General features: G+C 47.9%; 1 protein-coding gene across 1 annotated transcript in view; it reads left to right on the top strand.

Moving 5' to 3' along the window:
- POLN (DNA polymerase nu) overlaps positions 1-18,583 on the top strand; it is a 153,771-nt gene that overhangs the window by 41,976 nt on the left and 93,212 nt on the right. Inside the window, exons 6-10 of the mRNA XM_025290538.2 lie at positions 1,913-2,025; positions 10,486-10,643; positions 12,946-13,014; positions 13,902-13,962; positions 14,666-14,730. Of these exons, the coding sequence (XP_025146323.1) occupies positions 1,913-2,025; positions 10,486-10,643; positions 12,946-13,014; positions 13,902-13,962; positions 14,666-14,730 (466 nt within the window). The remainder of the gene's footprint in view (positions 1-1,912; positions 2,026-10,485; positions 10,644-12,945; positions 13,015-13,901; positions 13,963-14,665; positions 14,731-18,583) is intronic.

The raw sequence follows: 18,583 nt of genomic DNA, 5'->3' as shown, positions 1-18,583 counted from the left end.
CAGCCATCTCATCCTCTGTTGTCCCCTTCTCCTCCTGCCCCCAATCCCTCCCAGCATCAGAGTCTTTTCCAATTAGTCAAATCTTTGCATGAGGTGGCCAAAGTATTGGAGTTTCAGCTTCAGCATCATTCCTTCCAATGAATACCCAGGACTTATCTCCTTTAGAATGGACTGGTTGGATCTCCTTGCAGTCCAAGGGACTCTCAAGAGTCCTCCAACACCACCTTGGGCCCTGGCAGCAGCAAGATCGGGTCTCAGACCACGGCGTTGCCACTTCTCAGTTGTGGAAAGCTGGGAAAATTGTCTCACCCTTCCAGGCCTCGGTTTCCTTATCTCTAAAATGGACCTCTGCTCTCTCGTGCTCAGTCGTGTCTGACTCTTTGCGACGCTGTGGGCTGTAGCCCTCCCCGCTTCTCTGTTCATGGTGGAATTTTCCAGGCAAGAATACCAGAGCAGATAGTCATTCCTACACCAAAATGGATCTAGTGCCTGCCTAATGGGATTATGATGAGGTTTCAGTGCAGCAATCCCTGTGAGTGTTTAGTGAGGTATTCACACATGGTAAGTACTTGATAAATGTCAGCTATCATGAATCCCATAATCAAGGAGCTCATGATTCAATGGGGGCAAGGTAAATTACGGTATCACAAACGTGGTCCTGGCTGCAGCAGGTATGTGGCCAGGAGTACTGGAGCAGGGGGGCCTGGAGTGTGAGAGGGCTTGGCGGAGTCTGGTGATGGAGGAAGGAGATTCCAGTGTGGGCAGAGCGCAGGCTGGTCGGGGAGGGTGGTGTGCTGGGAGCACAGGCTGGGAGATTCCAGTGCAGGCAGAGCACAGGCTGGTGGGGGTGTGCTGGGAGCACAGGCTGGGACTGGCAGGGAGGGGTCCAGGGTGCATCAGCTCCGCTCAGGGGCTGGGGGCTTAGTCTGCAGGTCGTTGTGCCACATCTAGGAATTGGATCTGAAGAGCTGTGTGAACTTGACTTCATGACTAATCTCTTTGTGTCTTGGCTTCATCATCCGTAAAATACAGATAATAAGTAACACCTACCTCTGTCAACCAAAAAATAACACAAGAGGCTGCAAATAAGTTTGTTTGGGGTCTTAAGAATTGCAATTCAAGAGACAAAGATTCAGGTAACCCCTAAAGAGTGTTCTGGGGAAGAGAGTCAGGGGTTTATGAAAACAAAAAGCCATAAAGTTGTTAAAAGTTGCCTGGCGAGGACTCTGCTGGTAGCCCAGTGGTTAGGAGTCTGTCTGCCTGTGCAGGGACACCAGTTCGAGCCATGGTCCAGGAAGATGCCACATGCCTCGGAGCAGCTAAGCCCGTGTGCCCCAACTACTGAACCCTAGCTCTAGAGCCCACACGTCGCAGCTGCTGTGGCCCACACGCCCAGTCCATGCTCTGCAGCAAGAGAAGCCGCCGCCGTGAGGAGCCGGTGCATCACAGCTGAGACCCAGCAAAACCAAAAACAAATAAAAATTTTTTTAAAGTTGGCTGGCAAGAACTGTGACAGCCTCTAATACAACCCAGAAGACGTTTGTCCTTAAGGAATCACAAATTGTTTCAGGGTAGAGGTCCGAAAGATAGATAGGGGGTCTCGGGTTCTGGCAGACATTCTGGATGTTGTCACCAGGTCGAAAGGTCAGATTCCATCCAGGCTGCGTCGCCCCTGAGTCCCACTTTCTCAGGGGCCTCCTGGCTCCGTTCTGGGGACTGAGCAAGACCATCCCATTTTGATATTCCCTGCACACCTCCTAGGATTTGAGTTAATCTGTGGAAAGCTTGCAGAAGAACGTCTGCCCGTAATACTTCACGCGTGACAGCTGTTAGTGGAGTGTCTTTGGAATTTTTCCAAGATGAGAAGTTTCAAATCGGTCTGTTAATCAGTGAATGTCTCTTCATCTTCTAGGAATGTGCTGCTTGAAGTGCTGAGACGTAAACGCCCCGTTATTTGTTTTAACGCAAAGGATTTTGTGAGAACAGCGCTGCAGTTGTTCGGTGATGATGGCAGTTGGAAGTGTGGTACGTTTCAGATTTATCATCTCCCACCGATGTAACTGTCCCACAGCGATTCCTCCTGGGGATGGGAGCGCGGCGAGGGCTGCCGTGTTGCACAACTCAGGGGCTGGGGGAGTCACAGCTGCTCGGCACTACCCACGCAGCCAGCCACATGCCCTGAGCGCAGAGGCACTTTCCCTCTGTGTTTTACATTATTAGAGTTTTTTCAAGTATGTATTACTTTTGTGTTTAAAATATGGAAGAAGTAACATGCGGCTTGGTAGATGAATTTATTGCCACCACAAACAGCTGTAAACTCTCTAAGAATTAAACTAAAGCCAGAGTGATCAACATCAAAACAGTATAAAGCACACTTTTATCTTTCACTTAACATTATAAATAAGAATTTTAGAAACCTTTTTTTTTTTTACTAGATGGACAGATATGTAATGAAGCAAATATAGAAAGAATGTTCATTGTAGGGTCTGGGTAGTGGATACATTCACTGTGCGGTTCTTTTCAAACTGTTTGAATGTTTGAAAATATTTATAGTAAGATGGCACTAGTGGTAAAGAGCCCGTCTGCCAACGCAGGAGACCTAAGAGATGCAGCTTTGATCCCTGGATCGGGAAGATCCCCTGGAGAAGGGACTGGCAACCCACTCCAGTATTCTTGCCTGGGAAATCCCATGGACAGAGGAGCCTGGCGGCTACAGTCCATGGGGTCACAAAGAGTCGGAAGCAACTTAGCATGCACGCAAGGCATTGGAAAGAAAAAATTTTTTATTGTACAAAATTCCCAACACAATATAAAGTACCTGTGATACAGTAACATATATTTGGTCTTTATCCCTGGTTCGTGGCTCTCAGCTCCCAAAACCCAAGCCATCTCCAGGGTGCTGAGTGTCCTCTGTGTGCTAATGAACACTGGGGACTGGAGGCAGCACGGCTTCAGGGCGGGAGTGGTCAGCAGAAAGAGGAGGCTCTACTGAGGACCGGAGCTTTCAGTCTGACCCGCCACCTCCAGGAAAGGGAGAGGGGCTGGAGACCAGTGACTTAGTCAGCCACATGAGGTAATGAAGCCGCCATAAAATGCCCTCATGGTAGGATTCCCAGGTGAGCAGCCCAGGCGCTGGGAGGGCAGCACAGCTGGATTGGGTGTGGAGGTTCTGTACCCACCCTCTGTGCCTTGCCCTGTGCACTCCCGCCTGGCTGTTCCTGGGCTGTAGGCTTTCTAATAAGGAGGTGTGAGTACACAGGGTGCTTACAGCAAAGGGTGGGCCCTGAGGAGGGCGCCTGGGAACCTCCCCTGGCTTACAGCTGCATCCATCACCAACTCCCGGAGCTTCCTCAAACCCACGTCCATCGAGTCAGTGATGCCATCCAGCCATCTCATCCTCTGTCGTCCCCTTCTCCTCCTGCCCCCAATCCCTCCCAGCATCAGAGTCTTTTCCAATGAGTCATCTCTTTGCATGAGGTGGCCAAAGTACTGGAGTTTCAGCTTCAGCATCATTCCTTCCAAAGAAATCCCAGGCCTGATCTCCTTCAGAATGGACTGGTTGGATCTCCTTGCAGTCCAAGGGACTCTCAAGAGTATTCTCCAACACCACAGTTCAAAAGCATCAATTCTTTGGCACTCAGCCTTCTTCACAGTCCAACTCTCACATCCATACATGACCACAGGAAAAACCATAGCCTTGACTAGACAGACCTTTGTTGGCAAAGTAATGTCTCTGCTTTTGAATCTAGGTTGGTCATAACTTTTCTTCCAAGGAGTAAGTGTCTTTTAATTTCATGGCTGCAATCACCATCTGCAGTGATTTTGGAGCCCCCAAAAATAAAGTCTGACACTGTTTCCCCATCTATTTCCCATGAAGTGATGGGACCAGATGCCATGATATTTGTTTTCTGAATGTTGAGCTTTAAGCCAACTTTTTCACTCTCCACTTTCACTTTCATCAAGAGGCTTTTTAGTTCCTCTTCACTTTCTGCCATAAGACTGGTGTCATCTGCATATCTGAGGTTATTGATATTTCTCCCAGCAATCTTGATTCCAGCTTGTGTTCCTTCCAGTCCAGCATTTCTCATGATGTACTCTGCATAGAAGTTAAATAAGCAGGGTGACAATATACAGCCTTGACATACTCCTTTTCCTATTTGGAACCAGTCTGTTGTTCCATGTCCGGTTCTAACTGTTGTTTCCTCTAGCTATAGTATCTCTAAAATTCCTAACCTCTATAAGGTATAGTAAAATATGCTAACATTACAACATTCCTTAAATTTTCAACATCTAACTATTTTAATTATTTCTAAGCCCTAAATTCAGTAAACTCCTTTGCCATAAACATTTTCTTTACGAATAGGCTTCAGATAACAATCCCTCCCATGGCCTCAAGCTGCAGCCTGTGTGCTCATCCTGGAACACTGTTTTGTAAAGGTCCTTGAACAAATGTCAATGACTAACTTTATCAATTATTTTGTGCCTTCTCATGCTCCTCTCAAGAACAATAAGCACCTTAATATTCCTTTTCAGTCAACTCAGCTGAGGAAAGGAAACAAGAAGTCAGAATCACAAAGCCTAACTCCTTCATCCCGGGTCCATGCCTGCGGGACAAAGAGAGGGGGCTGGGGCCGTGCCTCCATTTTGTCAGTAATGCCTAACGCGGCTCCCGACGTGTCATTGTTGACAGACCAGGGTTTCATCCTATGGGATTTCTCTTTCTTGTCTTTTAACATGTTCTCTCTCGTCTGTTTCTTCTGTACTGCGACCCAGGGGCCTGATCAGACTCGGGCTAGAGTTTGGGAGTGCAAGCCTGCTTCCTAGTCTCAATCCTGGCTCTGAGCAGTATCGTGTCCTTCTGTCAGGAAATACATGAGACCTGGTTGTAATGCTTGGCTGTTTACCTTTTTTGTGATATTTGAATTGTTTTTGTGATTTCATAGGTAGAATCTTCTCTATCTTTCATACTTGTCACGTTAGAATCCACTTTCAATCTCTTCATTTTTTAGTTTAAAAGCATTTCCTTTTTTTATCTTATTTTTAAACAGACTTAGGGCATTATCTATTGCACTTATTTACTTTTGTATATTGCCAGTTTCTTGTTGACTATGAGGAGTAGCCCTCATAGACAACAAAAGAGTCTGAAATGCAGTACCTGGGTACAATCTCAAAAATGACAGAATGATCTTGGTTTGTTTCCAAGGCAAACCGTTTAATATCACAGTAATCCAAGTCTGTGCCCCATCCACTGATGCTGAAGATGCTGAAGTTGAACAGGTCTATGAGGACCTACAAGACCTTCTACAACTAACACCCAAAAAACATATCCTTTTCATCATAGGGGACTGGAATGCAAAAGTAGGAAGTTAAGAGATACCTGGAGTAACAGGCAAGTTTGGCCTTGGAGTATAAAATGAGGCGGGACTAACAGTTTTGCCAAGAGAACACACTGGTCATAGCGGTGTGTTCCAACAACATAAGAGACAACACTACACATGGACATCACCAGATGGTCAATACTGACATCAGATTGATTATATTCTTTGCAGTTAAAGATGGAGAAGCTCTATAGTCAGCAAAAACAAGACCGGGAGCTGACTATGGCTCAGATCATGAATTCATTACTGCCAAATTCAGGCTTATATTTAAGAAAGTAGGAAATACCACTAGATCACTCAGGTATGATCTAAATCAAATCCCTTAGAATTATAAAGTGGAAGCGACAAATAGATTCAAGGGATTAGATCTGACAGAGTATCTGAAGAACTATGGATGGAGGTTTGTAACATTGTACAGGAGGCAGTGAACAAAACCAACCCCAAGAAAAAGAAACGCAACAAGGCAAAATGGTTGTCTGAAGAGGCCTTACAAACAGCTGAGAAAAGAAGTGAAAGGCAAAGGAGAAAAGAAAAGATATATCCATCTGAATGCAGAGTTCCAAAGAATAGCAAGGAGAGATAAGAAAGCCTTCCTCAGTGATCAATGCAAAGAAATAGAGGAAAGCAATAGAATGGGAAAGACTAGAGATCTCTTCAAGAAAATTAGAGATACCAAGGGAACATTTCATGCAAAGATGGGCACGATAAAGGACAGAAATAGTATGGACCTAACAGAAGCGGAAGATATTAAGAAGAGGTGTCAAGAATACACAGAAGAACTATTCAAAAAAGATCTTCATGACCCAGATAACCACACTGGTGTGATCACTCACCTAGAACCAAACATCCTGGAGTGTGAAGTCAAGTGGGCCTTAGGAAGCATCACTATGAACAAAGCTAGTGGAGGTGATGGAATTCCAGTTGAGCTATTGCAAATCCTAAAAGATGATGCTGTGAAACTGCTGCACTCAATATGCCAGCAAATCTCGAAAATTCAGCAGTGGCCACGAGACTGGAAAAGGTCAGTTTTCATTTTAATCCCAAAGAAGGGCAATGCCAAAGAATGTTCAGACTACTGCGCAATTGCATTTATCTCACACACTAGCAAAGTAATGCTCAAAATTCTCCAAGCAAGGTTTCAACAGTACTTGAACCTAGAACTTCCAGATGTTTGAACTTGATTTAGAAAAGGCAGAGGAACCAGAGATCAAATTGCCAACATCTGTTGGATCATAGAAAAATCAAGAGAGTTCCATAAAAACATCTACTTCTGTTCTATTGACTATGCCAAAGCCTTTGACTGTGTGGATCACAACAAACCGTAGAAAATTCTGAAAGATGTGGGAATACCATACCACCTTCCTTACCTGCCTCCTGAGAAACCTGTGTGCAGGTCAAGAAGCAACAGTTGTTAGAACTGGACATGGAACAGCAGACTGGTTCCAGATTGGGAAAGGAGTATGTCAAGGCTGAATATAGTCACCCTGCTTGTTTAACTTATATGCAGAGTACATCATCCGAAATGCCAGACTGGATGAAGTTCAAGCTGGAATCAAGATTTCTGGAAGAAATATCAATAACCTCAGATATGCAGATGATGACACAACCCTTATGGCAGAAAGCAAAGAGGAACTAAAGAGCCTCTTGATGAAGTTGAAAGAGGAGAGTGAAAATGCTGGCTTAAAACTCAACATTTAAAAAATGAAGATCATGGCATTTTGGTCCCATCACTTCATGGGAAATAGATGGGGAAACAATGGAAACAGTGAGAGACTTTATTTTTTGGGGGCTCCAAAATCACTGTGGATGGTGACTGCAGCCATGAAATTAAAAGACACTTGCTCCTTGGAAGAAAAGCTATGATCAACCTAGACAGCACATTAAAAAGCAGAGACACACACTACTTTTCTGACAAAAGTCCATCTAGTCGAAGCTGTGGTTTTTCCAATAGTCATGTATGGATGTGAGAGTTGGACCATAAAGAAAGCTACGCACTGAAGAATTGATGCTTTTGAACCGTGGTGTTGGAGAAGACTCTTGAGAGTCCCTTGGACAGTAAAATCAAACCAGTCAATCCTGAAGGAAATCAGTCCTGAATATTCATTGGAAGGGCTGATGCTGAAGCTGAAGCTCCAATACTTTGGCCACCTGATGTGAAGAACGGACTCCTTGGAAAAGACCCTGATGATCAGAAATATTGAAGGTGGGAGGAGAAGGAAACGACAGAGAATGAGATGGTTGGATGGCATCACCAACTTGATGCACATGAGTTTGAGCAAGCTCCAGGAGTTGGTGATGGACAGGGAAGCCTGGCATGCTGCAGTCCATGGGGTTGCAAAGAGTCAGACACAGCTGAGAGACTGAACTAAACTGGTTGCCAGTTTAGTTTTTATTTCAGAAATGGTTTTTTGGTTTTACTTTGCTTTCCTGAATTCTTTTGTCTATTCATCAAGTTTTTCTTTTACTAAGTCACCTAATCTCGTAAGTATTTCTAACTGAGTTCTTCATTTTCACGCTAAGTCACTTCAATCGTGTCTGACTCTTCGGACTGTAGCCCTGTAGGCTTCTCTGTTCATGGGGTTCTCTAGGCAAGAATACTGAAGTGGAATGCCATGCCCACCGCCAGGGGATCTTCTCAACCAAGGGATCAAACCTGTGTCTCTTATGTCTCCGGCACTAGCAGGCGGGTTCTCTACCACCATAACTTCTATCATTTACTTAATTTTTCTTAGCTCATTCACAATCTGCTTTGTTGGCACTTCTTTTCCAATACCTGACATTCTCCCTGGTGTGGGGCTTGTCCTGATAGCTTCAGCTTATTAGTTACAAGAGTTTTCAGGGAGCAGTCCCCAGACCATTCCAGTGCTGCAGACCTTCCCCAGGGTTTTTCAAAAGTATTTGTTGATAAGAACCCTTACTTTTGGAATACTAGAGCTTTGAAAGGGAGACGGAATGAAATCGTGTGGCTGGGTCAGTGTTGGCAGACAACGGTTATATAAAGTCCTGACGGCTGATGGGCGGCAGGCAGTCAGAGTGCTGGCTGACTTCCTGTCCCCCAGAGTTCCAAATCTGTCAACACAGGTGACTTCCCGGCTATCAAAAAAATAGCGACGATACTGGCTGCTTGGGTAAATATAAATCTCTTAGACTACTGTGATTTAAATATGCCAGAAAATATAATGCTTAGTGTGATGTGATCTAAGACTACAGTTTTATTTAAAGACCAACTCTTTGTCATGGTGAAGCACACTTCAAAATGTTATAGCAACTCAGAGAGCAATCACTCAGGATTGCCAGACTTGTCTCTTAATTTATCAGTCCCCTCATCCTTTTATTACTCCAGCTCCAGGTCCAAAATACTCTGGTACTAAAATATATTAGGCAAATATCACTTTTTTTTTTTTTTAAGAAGCACCTTCAGGACTTCTCTGGTGGTCTACTTTTTAAGACTCCAAGCTTCCAACACAGGGGTGTGGGTTTGATCTGTGGTCAGGGAACTAAGATGCCACATGCGGCATGACACGGCCAAAAAACGAAATAAAAATTTAAAAAGTGCATATTCATATGTGTCCCACGGCTACTTCTGGTAATCTTTTCTCCCAGTTTTCAGACAAGAAGACTACGAGGTGAGGGGTGAATCGGCCTTGTCCCGAGTGTCTTCGCACACGTCACGTGCAGCACAGCAGGGCTCCTCCCAGCAGGGCGCTGCACAGATCACCCCATGCCTCCTCTTTCTCTCTCGAGACTCGGGAAACTGACACCCCATTGCCGGGTCAGGGAGGCTGCCCCGCAGGTGGGTGGAGGAGGGGAGACTTGGGACGAGTGAAAGTGGGGAGATGCATGGTTGAAAAGAGAGGTGCACGGGGCAGAGAGAGGCTCCAGAGCAGGGAGAAAAGTGAGGCAAGATGGCAAGGGCGGGGCTGAGGCTTCCAACTGCCGTCTCTTTCAGCTTCACTGAGAGTTAGTTTGGGATGGATTCCCCATAGAGACCGGCTGTGTGGGACCTGGCTGGTGGAGACCACTCTTAGCAAAGGCTCAGCCTTCTTCAGGAGTGACAGAGCGTCACTTGTGGCTTAGCTCTGTGATAGGAGGAGATGGTAGGACTGTAGCTGTTAATGCGAGCCTTGTTATTGTTGTCCAGTTGCTCAGTTGTGTCTGACTCTTTGCAGGCCCATGGACTGCAGCACAGGAAGCCAGGCTTCCCTGTCCATCACCATCTCCCGGAGCTTACTCAAACTCATGTCCATCGAGTCAGTGATGCCATCCAACCATCTCATCCTCTGCTATCCCCTTCTCTTCCTGCCTTCAATCTTCCCAGCATCAGAGTCTTTTCCAATGAGTTGATTCTTTGCATCAGGTGGCCAAAGTATTGGAGCTTCAGCTTCAGCATAGTCCTTACAATAAATATTCAGGGTTGATTTATTGTAGGATTGACTGGTTTGATCTTCTCGCTGTCCAAGGGTTTCCAAAGAGTATTCTCCAACACCACAGTTCAAAAGCATCAATTCTTCAGTGCTCAGCCTTCTTTAAGGTCCAACTCTCACATCCATACATGACTAATGGAAAACTATAGCTTTGTTGGCAAAGTTATGTCTCTGCTTTTTAATGCACTGTCTAGGTTTGTCATAGCTTTTCTTCCAAGGAGCAAGCATCTTTTTTAAAATTTCCCTGGCTGCAGTCACCATCTGCAGTGATTTTGGAGCCCAAGAAAATAAAATCTTTCTCTGTTTCCATTGTTTCCCCATCTATTTGCCATAAAGTGATGGGACTGGATTCCATAATCTTCATTTTTGAATGTTGAGTTTTAAGCCAACTTTTTCACTCCCCTCTTTCACTTTCATCAAGAGGCTCTTTAGTTCCTCTTCGCTGTCTGCCATAAGGGTGGTGTCATCTGCATATCTGAGGTTATTGAAATTTCTCCCCGCAATCTTGATTCCAGCTTGTGCTTCATCCAGCCTGCATGTAATCTGCATATAAGTTAAATAAGCAGGGTGACAGTATGCAGCCTTGTCATACTGCTTTCCCAATTTTGAGTCAGTCCATTGTTCCATGGCAGGGCAAAGTACTTGTTTTCCATAGAATGACTGACTGGCCTTTCTCTCTGCAGTTGCTGGCTTTGTAGGGCTGGATCCCAGAATCGCTGCGTGGCTGATAGATCCTAGTGATGCCACACCCTCTTTTGAAGATTTAGTGGCAAAGTACCTGGGAAGCCCCACCACACTTACAGTCAACAGCACGCATGGAAATTCCTCAAGAAAGACTGTGGTGAGTTGTTTTAAGAAAAGGTTTATGGACCTCAATACAACCCTAATTTTCCTCTAAGAACTTTCTCTACTTCACGGACAGCCCAGTAGTAAAAAGAACATTGCCCACATCCACTTTTACTTGTTTGGCAGAAATGCCTTCTGGTAGAGGATACTGAATGAGGATGGATGACTTCTCTCCCTTTGTGAAGCTGTCCCTTGGAGATGCCATTCATGGCCTGATTCTCCTAAATTCGTCCTTGGTGTCAGAGGGTCACCTGCTCTGTGAGCGGACAGCTGCTTGTTGATAAATCCTTTGTTCTGGAGGCTTCGCCCCCGTGGTGGAGACCTCGGGCGGCCGCTCCGCGGTCCCCGTGGGGAGAGTCGTAGAGGCTGCTCAGGTCTGTCTCTCCAGGCCCTCTCTCTTGTTGGGAACCATTGTCTGCAGAAGCAGGGGTGCGTGCAGCCCTGGAGCCCTGCCCGGAGCCCGGGGTGAGGGAGGCTGATGCGCTGCACCTGAGGGCCAGGAGGCAGCCAAGCCGCAGCAGCGCCCCTGCCTCAGCCACGCTGTCCGGGCTCCCTGGCTGTCCGTTAACAAGCACAGTTCAAAGCAGGGCTGGAAGGCCAAGCAGGAGGCTGCGGGAGCCTGCCCTGCATGCCGGGCTGAGCTCGGGACTGTCATTTGGGGCATTTGATCCTACAGGCCTGCTCGGGGGTGGAGTCGGGGATCTGTGTCAGATAGAGGCTTGGGATTGGAAACAGAGACCCTCACCCTCCCTTAGTCTAAAAGGAATTTGTCAGAGGAACGTGGGGCAGCTGAGACTCAGAGGAAAGGCAGAGCAAGCTTTGGGAAGACAGCAGCCAGGCGGCTCTGAGGACCGAGGCGGCAGGAGCCCCCGGACCTGGGGCCAGCAGTGAACCATGACCTTTCCTCTATGCGTGACTTTTGTCCAAGATTCACAGTTTTAGTGCTCAGAGTCTCCTTTCCACTGCTGTGTCACATGTTTGCCCCTTGGCAGGGCAGCAGGGCGTGGAGATGAGCGGTCTTCCAAGGTCCATGCTGCTGGGCGGCGCTTCCCCAGAGAGGCTAGGGTACTGTAGCTGGAGGAAAGAGTGGTCCGCCGGTGTGTGGTCAGCCATGTTCACAGAGGAGGACTCTGGTGCACAGGGCTCATGTCTGCACCTCGCCCAAGGTCAAGTCGAGGCAGAGTTCAGGCTGCATTTCTGACTCTAAAGGGGCGCTTTTCCTGGTACACACATGTACAGCTTAGAGGTGGGAGTGGCTTAAATACCCGCTCAGAGGAGGAGGCCCAGCCGTGTGGCTCAGGCACCCTGAGTGCCCCTGCTTACGGCTCCCCCGGGAGGCTCTGCCCAAGGCCTCGTCCACACTCGGCAGAAAGGAGGCAGCCTGGGAGGGACTCGTGCTTGTCCAGCGACGTGCCCTTGGTGGGAGCACGTGGTGAGAGCGGGGTCCGGGGACGCAGCGTGAGATGCAGGAGCAGGAGAGCACGGAAACTGAGGACTCAGAGTGCGGGTCCCGTGGGGCGGTGGTGAGACCGCGCCGGAGAGAAAGACAGTGAGCCCTGGGGTAGAGCAGGTGCGGCTGGCTGAGCTGCCGGGGCCTGAACACCGCCACGGGGCCTGAGCTGGTCCTGGGGAGGCCGCGCAGCTCAGCGCTGTGCAGCAGGCAGCGTGTTCAGGTGGCAGGCCGGCCACGTGCTGGGCACAGCCGAGACGGACATGGATGTGCCCGTGGCTCCGGGAGAGCCAGACCCGGTGGTTGCACGGTCACTGCAGGCTGCGTTGTGGGGAGGGGTCTCTGATGCTGCATCTGGGCACCCAGAGTCCCCCGGGCCATGTGGCAGAGTGAGGGGTGCAGTGAGGACGTCAGGCCTCTGGGAGCAAGTGGCTGTAAGACTGCGTGTCAGTGCCGAGGCTCCCCCCACCCTCGTTGGGACTCTGGTTGGTCTACCTTCCAGCGGCTCTGTGTGTGTCTGGGGCAAGGGTGGGTGGCAAGTGTGGAGGCCGAGACCAGGAGACCCAGTCCTGTTCCTCCCACTGCACGATCTTTGCCCCGGGCCGCTTAGCTTCTCTGTGGCTCACTTCCTGTAAAATGAGGGCAGTGGGGGTGGAGGGAAAGTAAGAAAGCAGTAGGGATCTTGAGCTTGCCCAAGAAGAATATTCCGTGGTGTGGGGCTGCTCTTCTTGGGGTGATGGGTCACAGCACCAGGGTGCAGTCTGTGTGGAAAAGCTGTGGCTTCCTAGAGCCGGACAAGCGTCGCTCCCAAACGTTCCTAACTGTTCATTCTTTTGCTCTTTTGAAGAATCAGACTGTCCGTGCGAACCTGAGGGTGCTCCACAGACTGACGATGCACCTCTGCTCCCAGCTGCAGGCAAGGCGTCTCGCGGTAGTTTCACTGCCTAGGGGCTAGCCTTCGTCCAGACCCTGAGGGCAGGAGACGGGAACCTGGGCGTCACTCACTGGAGGACGGTCCAGATGATGAGACCTGACTTTTTAAATGTCCTCTATAGGTTGACAACAATTGTAACATTGTTTTTAAAAAAGATTTCGATTCAGTTGGAACATTTCCAACACTGCAGTTAACGTAAAAGCTAAGTGTTCATTTCAGCTCCACTCAGAGTCTCATTGGGAAGCAGAGGTCATTTGAAGGACTAGTCAAGAATGGTTGAATATAGGGACCAGGTACCACAGCAAGGGCAGGAGTTGGGGGCCAGCACGGGACAGAGGGGCCTGAGCAGACAGGCACTGGCTGGGAGCTTCTCCACCCCAGCGTTGACGTGCAGGCTTTTACCCGGATCCTGGGAAGGCAGTGTTCTGCAGTGGCCGCAGGCCGAGGACGGGGGGCCGGCTGTGAGCTGGTGCAGGGGAAGCCGCTTCCCTCTCCTCCTGCCCTCAAATGGGCAAAGCCAGCTTGACAGCAGAGAAGGAACCCAGCTGATGTGGCCCAGAGGGCTTCAGCCCTTCCTCCTGTTCTGAAATTAAAGTGGGAGACTTAAACCACAAATACCTAAATCACGCTTAAAAACGAGAAAGATGAAAGGAAAGTGGGAGTGGAACCTGTCCTACCAGATATTTCTGAATATTTCCGTTTGGGCTTGGTATTAATATTAATCATAAGATAGGATACTTGACAGAAATAGGAGTTTTAACCACGTGACCCAGAGGAGCTGCTCAGTGAGATTAAGCGGACTGTGCAGCAAATGCGGGCAGAAGTAACAGTTTCAAAGTAAGATGATGTCATTTCTTCCCCTGAAACAGGTTTGTGGTTTATGGCAGCTCTTCTGGACTTTGGAGCTCCCTCTGATACCGATTTTGGCAGGTAAGCTACTATGAAGGTGATGCAGTGCTCTTTCCAGAGTTCTCTGTTCTGTCCGGGACGCCTGTTTTCTGGTGACTTAGTTTGGGGTGGGCGGTGCATCATATGGGCGCCAAAGAGCAGCAAACCCTTAGCTTCCCCTTTGTCCTCTGTGACGACAGGATGTGGCGCGCGTCACCTCCTGGTCTAGAAGGACTCTGACGTCGGGGTCACATGGGAGCCCCTCTGGGCTGCCTGTTCTGCAGGTGCCCCGGCCGAGGGGTGAGGGCCCTCCTGACTCCCGCACCCCCGAGAACAGCAGCGGGGAGGGGGCCTATTTGGAAGTTTCCCATGTCAGCAGTTGTCCTGGTCCTGGAGTGCTGGACCCTCACACTTCGTGAGAAGCCCCTGGAAGGGCTGTTTTGGGCTCCCCGCTGTCCTTGCTCTGAGCCCCTGGCCCACTCTGTCCTGCTGGGCACCTGGGAGAGCAGAGCCTTGCACACAGCGCTGGAGCCAAGCGGCCGGGCCGCCTCCCCACCCACGGTGTCCCCACACCCACCACCGCCACCGCTGGGCTCCAGTGCCGACCCTGGGGGACGCTGCTGAGCCTGCACTGTCCTCGTGGTCTGCGTCGGGGAGGGAGGCTTGCTCCTGGCCCTGCAGTCTTTCTCAGAAATGACTCACTAATGCGGTACAAACGGTATCTGCTTTGGTGTTTGAATCACAGTGATGGAAAGCCACCGCGTTCGAGTGAACAAGGAGGAGATGGAGCGGATGTCAGCGCTTCTTGGGGTGAGCGCATCTGTTAGGCTGCCCGCGGGTGCTGGCCCTCCCCCGCCTGGTGGGCGGCTCCCGGGGGGCCCGTGTAACTGGCCTTTTCCTCCTCACTCAGCCCAGCCTGGGGCACTGTCGCCCCATCTGACTCCTGCAGGGGATACCACACTTGGAAAGAGTTGAAGCAAGACCACAGCTGGTGCCCGCCCCATGTGGACGTGTGCTGGTTTAGAGGGCATCACCCCTTGAGTGGGTGAGGGCAGGTCATGGGTTTCTTGGATACTTTAAAAAAGCAAAAGCAAAGTTTTCTAACTGTGAAAAATAGAGGATGCATAAAGATGCCTGAAAAAGATGCATTAAGGGTTCCACTTAAGTTGTTTTAAAGTTAATATTTTAAAGGAAACTCCGGGATGACCATCACCCAGGTCAAAGCTGAGAACGTCCAGAAGCCCTGCTGGCCCTTCCCTGTCGGAGTCCCCTTCCTGACTTGGCAGGACTTCCACTGTCCACATCCTTTACAGCTTTCCATTTAGAAGCTTGATAGTACAGTTGCTTTCTCTCAGAAGGAGCTGTAGGTTAGCCGGCGTGTCTGGCCTCTCCCCTTGTCTCAGCTTCTGGTCCGTGCCCCTTTAGCCGGCATGTCTGGCCTCTCCCCTTGTCTCAGCTTCTGGTCCGTGCCCCTTTAGCCGGCGTGTCTGGCCTCTCCCCTTGTCTCAGCTTCCAGTCCGTGCCCCTTTAGCCGGCGTGTCTGGCCTCTCTCCCCTTGTCTCAGCTTCCAGTCCGCGCCCCTTTAGCTGGCGTGTCTGGCCTCTCCCCCCATGCCCCTGGCTCTTAGTGCTCCACTGCACGCTTCACCCCAGTGTGCCGGCAGCAGGGTTGTCTCTGGCATCACAGGCCGTGCTGTGTCCCTGAGTGGGTGTCCTGGGCCCGTGGGCACAGGCTCTCCGGGTCCGAGGCGCGGTGAGCTGCTGGCTCAGCTTTGTCAGACGACGCTGAATTGCTTTCCAAAGCCGCAGCTGCGTGACGTGCACACGAGGGCCCGCCCTGCACTTCCTCCCCAGCACGGGTCCTCGGACTCTGAGTGAAGACGCAGTGGTATCCCGTTATGATGTTGGTTCCTGGTGTCCGGATTACTGGGGAGGGTGAATAGCTTTCATTTCATTGTTGGCTGTTTGGAGTTTCTCCTTGGTAAGGGATCTGCTCAAAATTTTTACCCATTTTAATATTGAGGGTTCTGTCTTCCACTTTCTGATTTATAGAACATCTCGATATATTCTGGTTACAAGCCTGTTCCGTACACCTTTGTCCTCTATGTCTTACCGTTTTACTCTCTTAATGTCTTTTGATCATTAGGCGTCCTTAATTTTTGATTTTATCAATCTTTTTCTTTATGGTTAGTGCTTTTTGCATCCTGTTTAAGGAATCTTTCCTTTTGTCGAGTTCGGGAAGTCTCTCTTCCATTATGTTTGAAATTATTTTCATGAGCCTTTGCACTTAGGTTTATAAACCTGGAACTGATTTTTTTCTTTTTACGTACTTTTTTAATTGAGAAGGAAATAGCATACAATGAATAACGCTCATCTTTTAAAATTTATTGTGAGGAAATACCCTTAACATAAGACTTACCATCCAAACTGATTATAACCGCAGAAGTGAAGTGTTAGTCACTCAGTCGTGTCCAACTCTTTGCAACCCCATGGGCTATATAGTCCGCCAGTCTCCTCTGTCCATGAAATTCTCCAGGCAAGAATATTAGAGCGAGTAGCCATTCCCTTCTTCAGGGGGATCTTCCCAACCCAGGAATCGAACCCAGATTTCTTGCATGGCAGGCAGATTCTTTACCATCTGAGCCACCAGGGAAGCTCTGTAGTGCGATGGTAGGAAGTATTCATCTTGTTCTGCAACCATCACCAGCTTCCATCTCCATAACTCTTCGTCTTGTAAAACCAAAACCTATAGCTAGTAAACAGTTGCTTGCGGTTCTCCCCCTCCCAGCTCTGGCGCCCGTCTCTGCTCTTTGTTTCTCCGTGACTCTGAGGACTCCAGGTGATCACGTGAGTGCAGTCGTAGCACTGTTTGCTTTTAGTGACGGCTCATTTCACCTAGTGTCGTGTCCTCAGGGTTCATCCATGCCGTAGCATGTTGCAGAATTTCCTTCCTTTTTGAGGCTGAATAATACTCCATTGTATGTACATGCCATATTTTTATTATCTATTCATCTGTTGATGCATGCAACCTACGTGGCTTCCATATTCTGTCTGTCTTTATGCCAGTGGAAAATGGAAGCAACTTAGCTATTATTAGCTTTGTAAATATGGGCTATGAGAATAGGTATACAAATACCTCTTTAAGATCCTGCTTTCAGTTCTTTTGAATATATGCCCAGAAGTGAATTGCTAAATCTTACGGTAATTCTGTTTTTAATTCTTTGAGGAACCACCATGTTTTTTCCAAAGCCCCTGTACCATTTTACTTTCTGACAAACAGTGCATAAAGGTTGCAGTTTTTCTACATCCTCGCCGGCAGTTACTGTTTTCTGTTTTGTTTTGTTTTGTTTTTTTTTGACAGTAGCCATCCTAACGGGTGTGAGGTAGCATCTCGTAGTTTCGGTTTGCATTTCGCCAATGATTAGTGATGCTTAAAATCTTCTAATGTGCTTATTGGCCATTTGTACATCTTCTTTGAGAAATAATATCTATTCAAGGCCCTTGTTCATTTTTGGATTGGATTTTTTTCTTATTGTTTAGATTTTGAAGTTCTGTATATATTTTGGATATTAATCCCATATCAACATGATTTTCATATATTTTTCTCCCATTATATGGATTGCCTTTTTACTCTGTTGATACTTTTTTTTAACTTATACACTTCTACCTATCATTATTTTTTTATTTATTTTTAATTGGAGGATCAGTGCTTTATGATGTTGTGTTGGTTTCTGCCGTGCATCAACGTGAAGCAACCACAGGTATACACATGTCCCCTCCCTCCTGAACCTCCGTCCCACCTCCCACCCCAGTATTGTCTCTTGATGCACAAAATTTTTAATTGTCATAAAGTCTAATGTAAAATATCTTTCTTTCGTTACCTGTTCCTTTGGTGCCATATCTAAGTGATCCTTGCCAAATCCAATGCTGTTAGACTTTTGTCCGGCTTTCTTCTTAGAGTTCTTAGAGTTTTATTATTTTAGGTCTTACGTTTAGGTCCTTGACCAATTTTGAGTTAATTTTTGTGTATGATGTTAAGTAAGGATCCAGCTTCATTTTTATGCATGTGGATACCCAGTTTTCCCAGCACCATTTATTGAAAAGACTGTTCAGTCTCCACTGAATGGTCTTAGCACCTTATCAAAATCATTTGACCATATATGCAAGAGTTTTTTGCATTTCTTTTCCATGGGGATGATCTTGATCCCTGTCTCCTGTACAATGTCATGAACCTCGTTCCATAGTTCATCAGGCACTGTATCTATCAGATCTAGGCCCTTAAATCTATTTCTCACTTCCACTGTGTAATCATAAGGGATTTGATTTAGGTCATACCTGAATGGTCTAGTGGTTTTCCCTACTTTCTTCAATTTCAGTCTGAATTTGCCAATAAGGAGTTCATGATCTGAGTGACAGTCAGCTCCTGGTCTTGTTTTTGCTGACTGTATAGAGCTTCTCCATCTTTGGCTGCAAAGAATATAATCAATCTGATTTCGGTGTTGACCATCTGGTGATGTCCATGTGTAGAGTCTTCTCTTGTGTTGTTGGAAGAGGGTGTTTGTTATGACCAGTGTGTTCTCTTGGCAAAACTATTAGCCTTTGCCCTGCTTCATTCTGTATTCCAAGGCCAAATTTGCCTGTTACGCCAGGTGTTTCTTGACTTC

Source organism: Bubalus bubalis, chromosome 7 (genome assembly GCF_019923935.1).
Source record: "Bubalus bubalis isolate 160015118507 breed Murrah chromosome 7, NDDB_SH_1, whole genome shotgun sequence".
Taxonomy (NCBI): Eukaryota; Metazoa; Chordata; class Mammalia; order Artiodactyla; family Bovidae; genus Bubalus; species Bubalus bubalis.
Note: the sequence above shows the minus strand (reverse complement) of the source record. Positions and strands in the feature narration are given on the sequence as shown.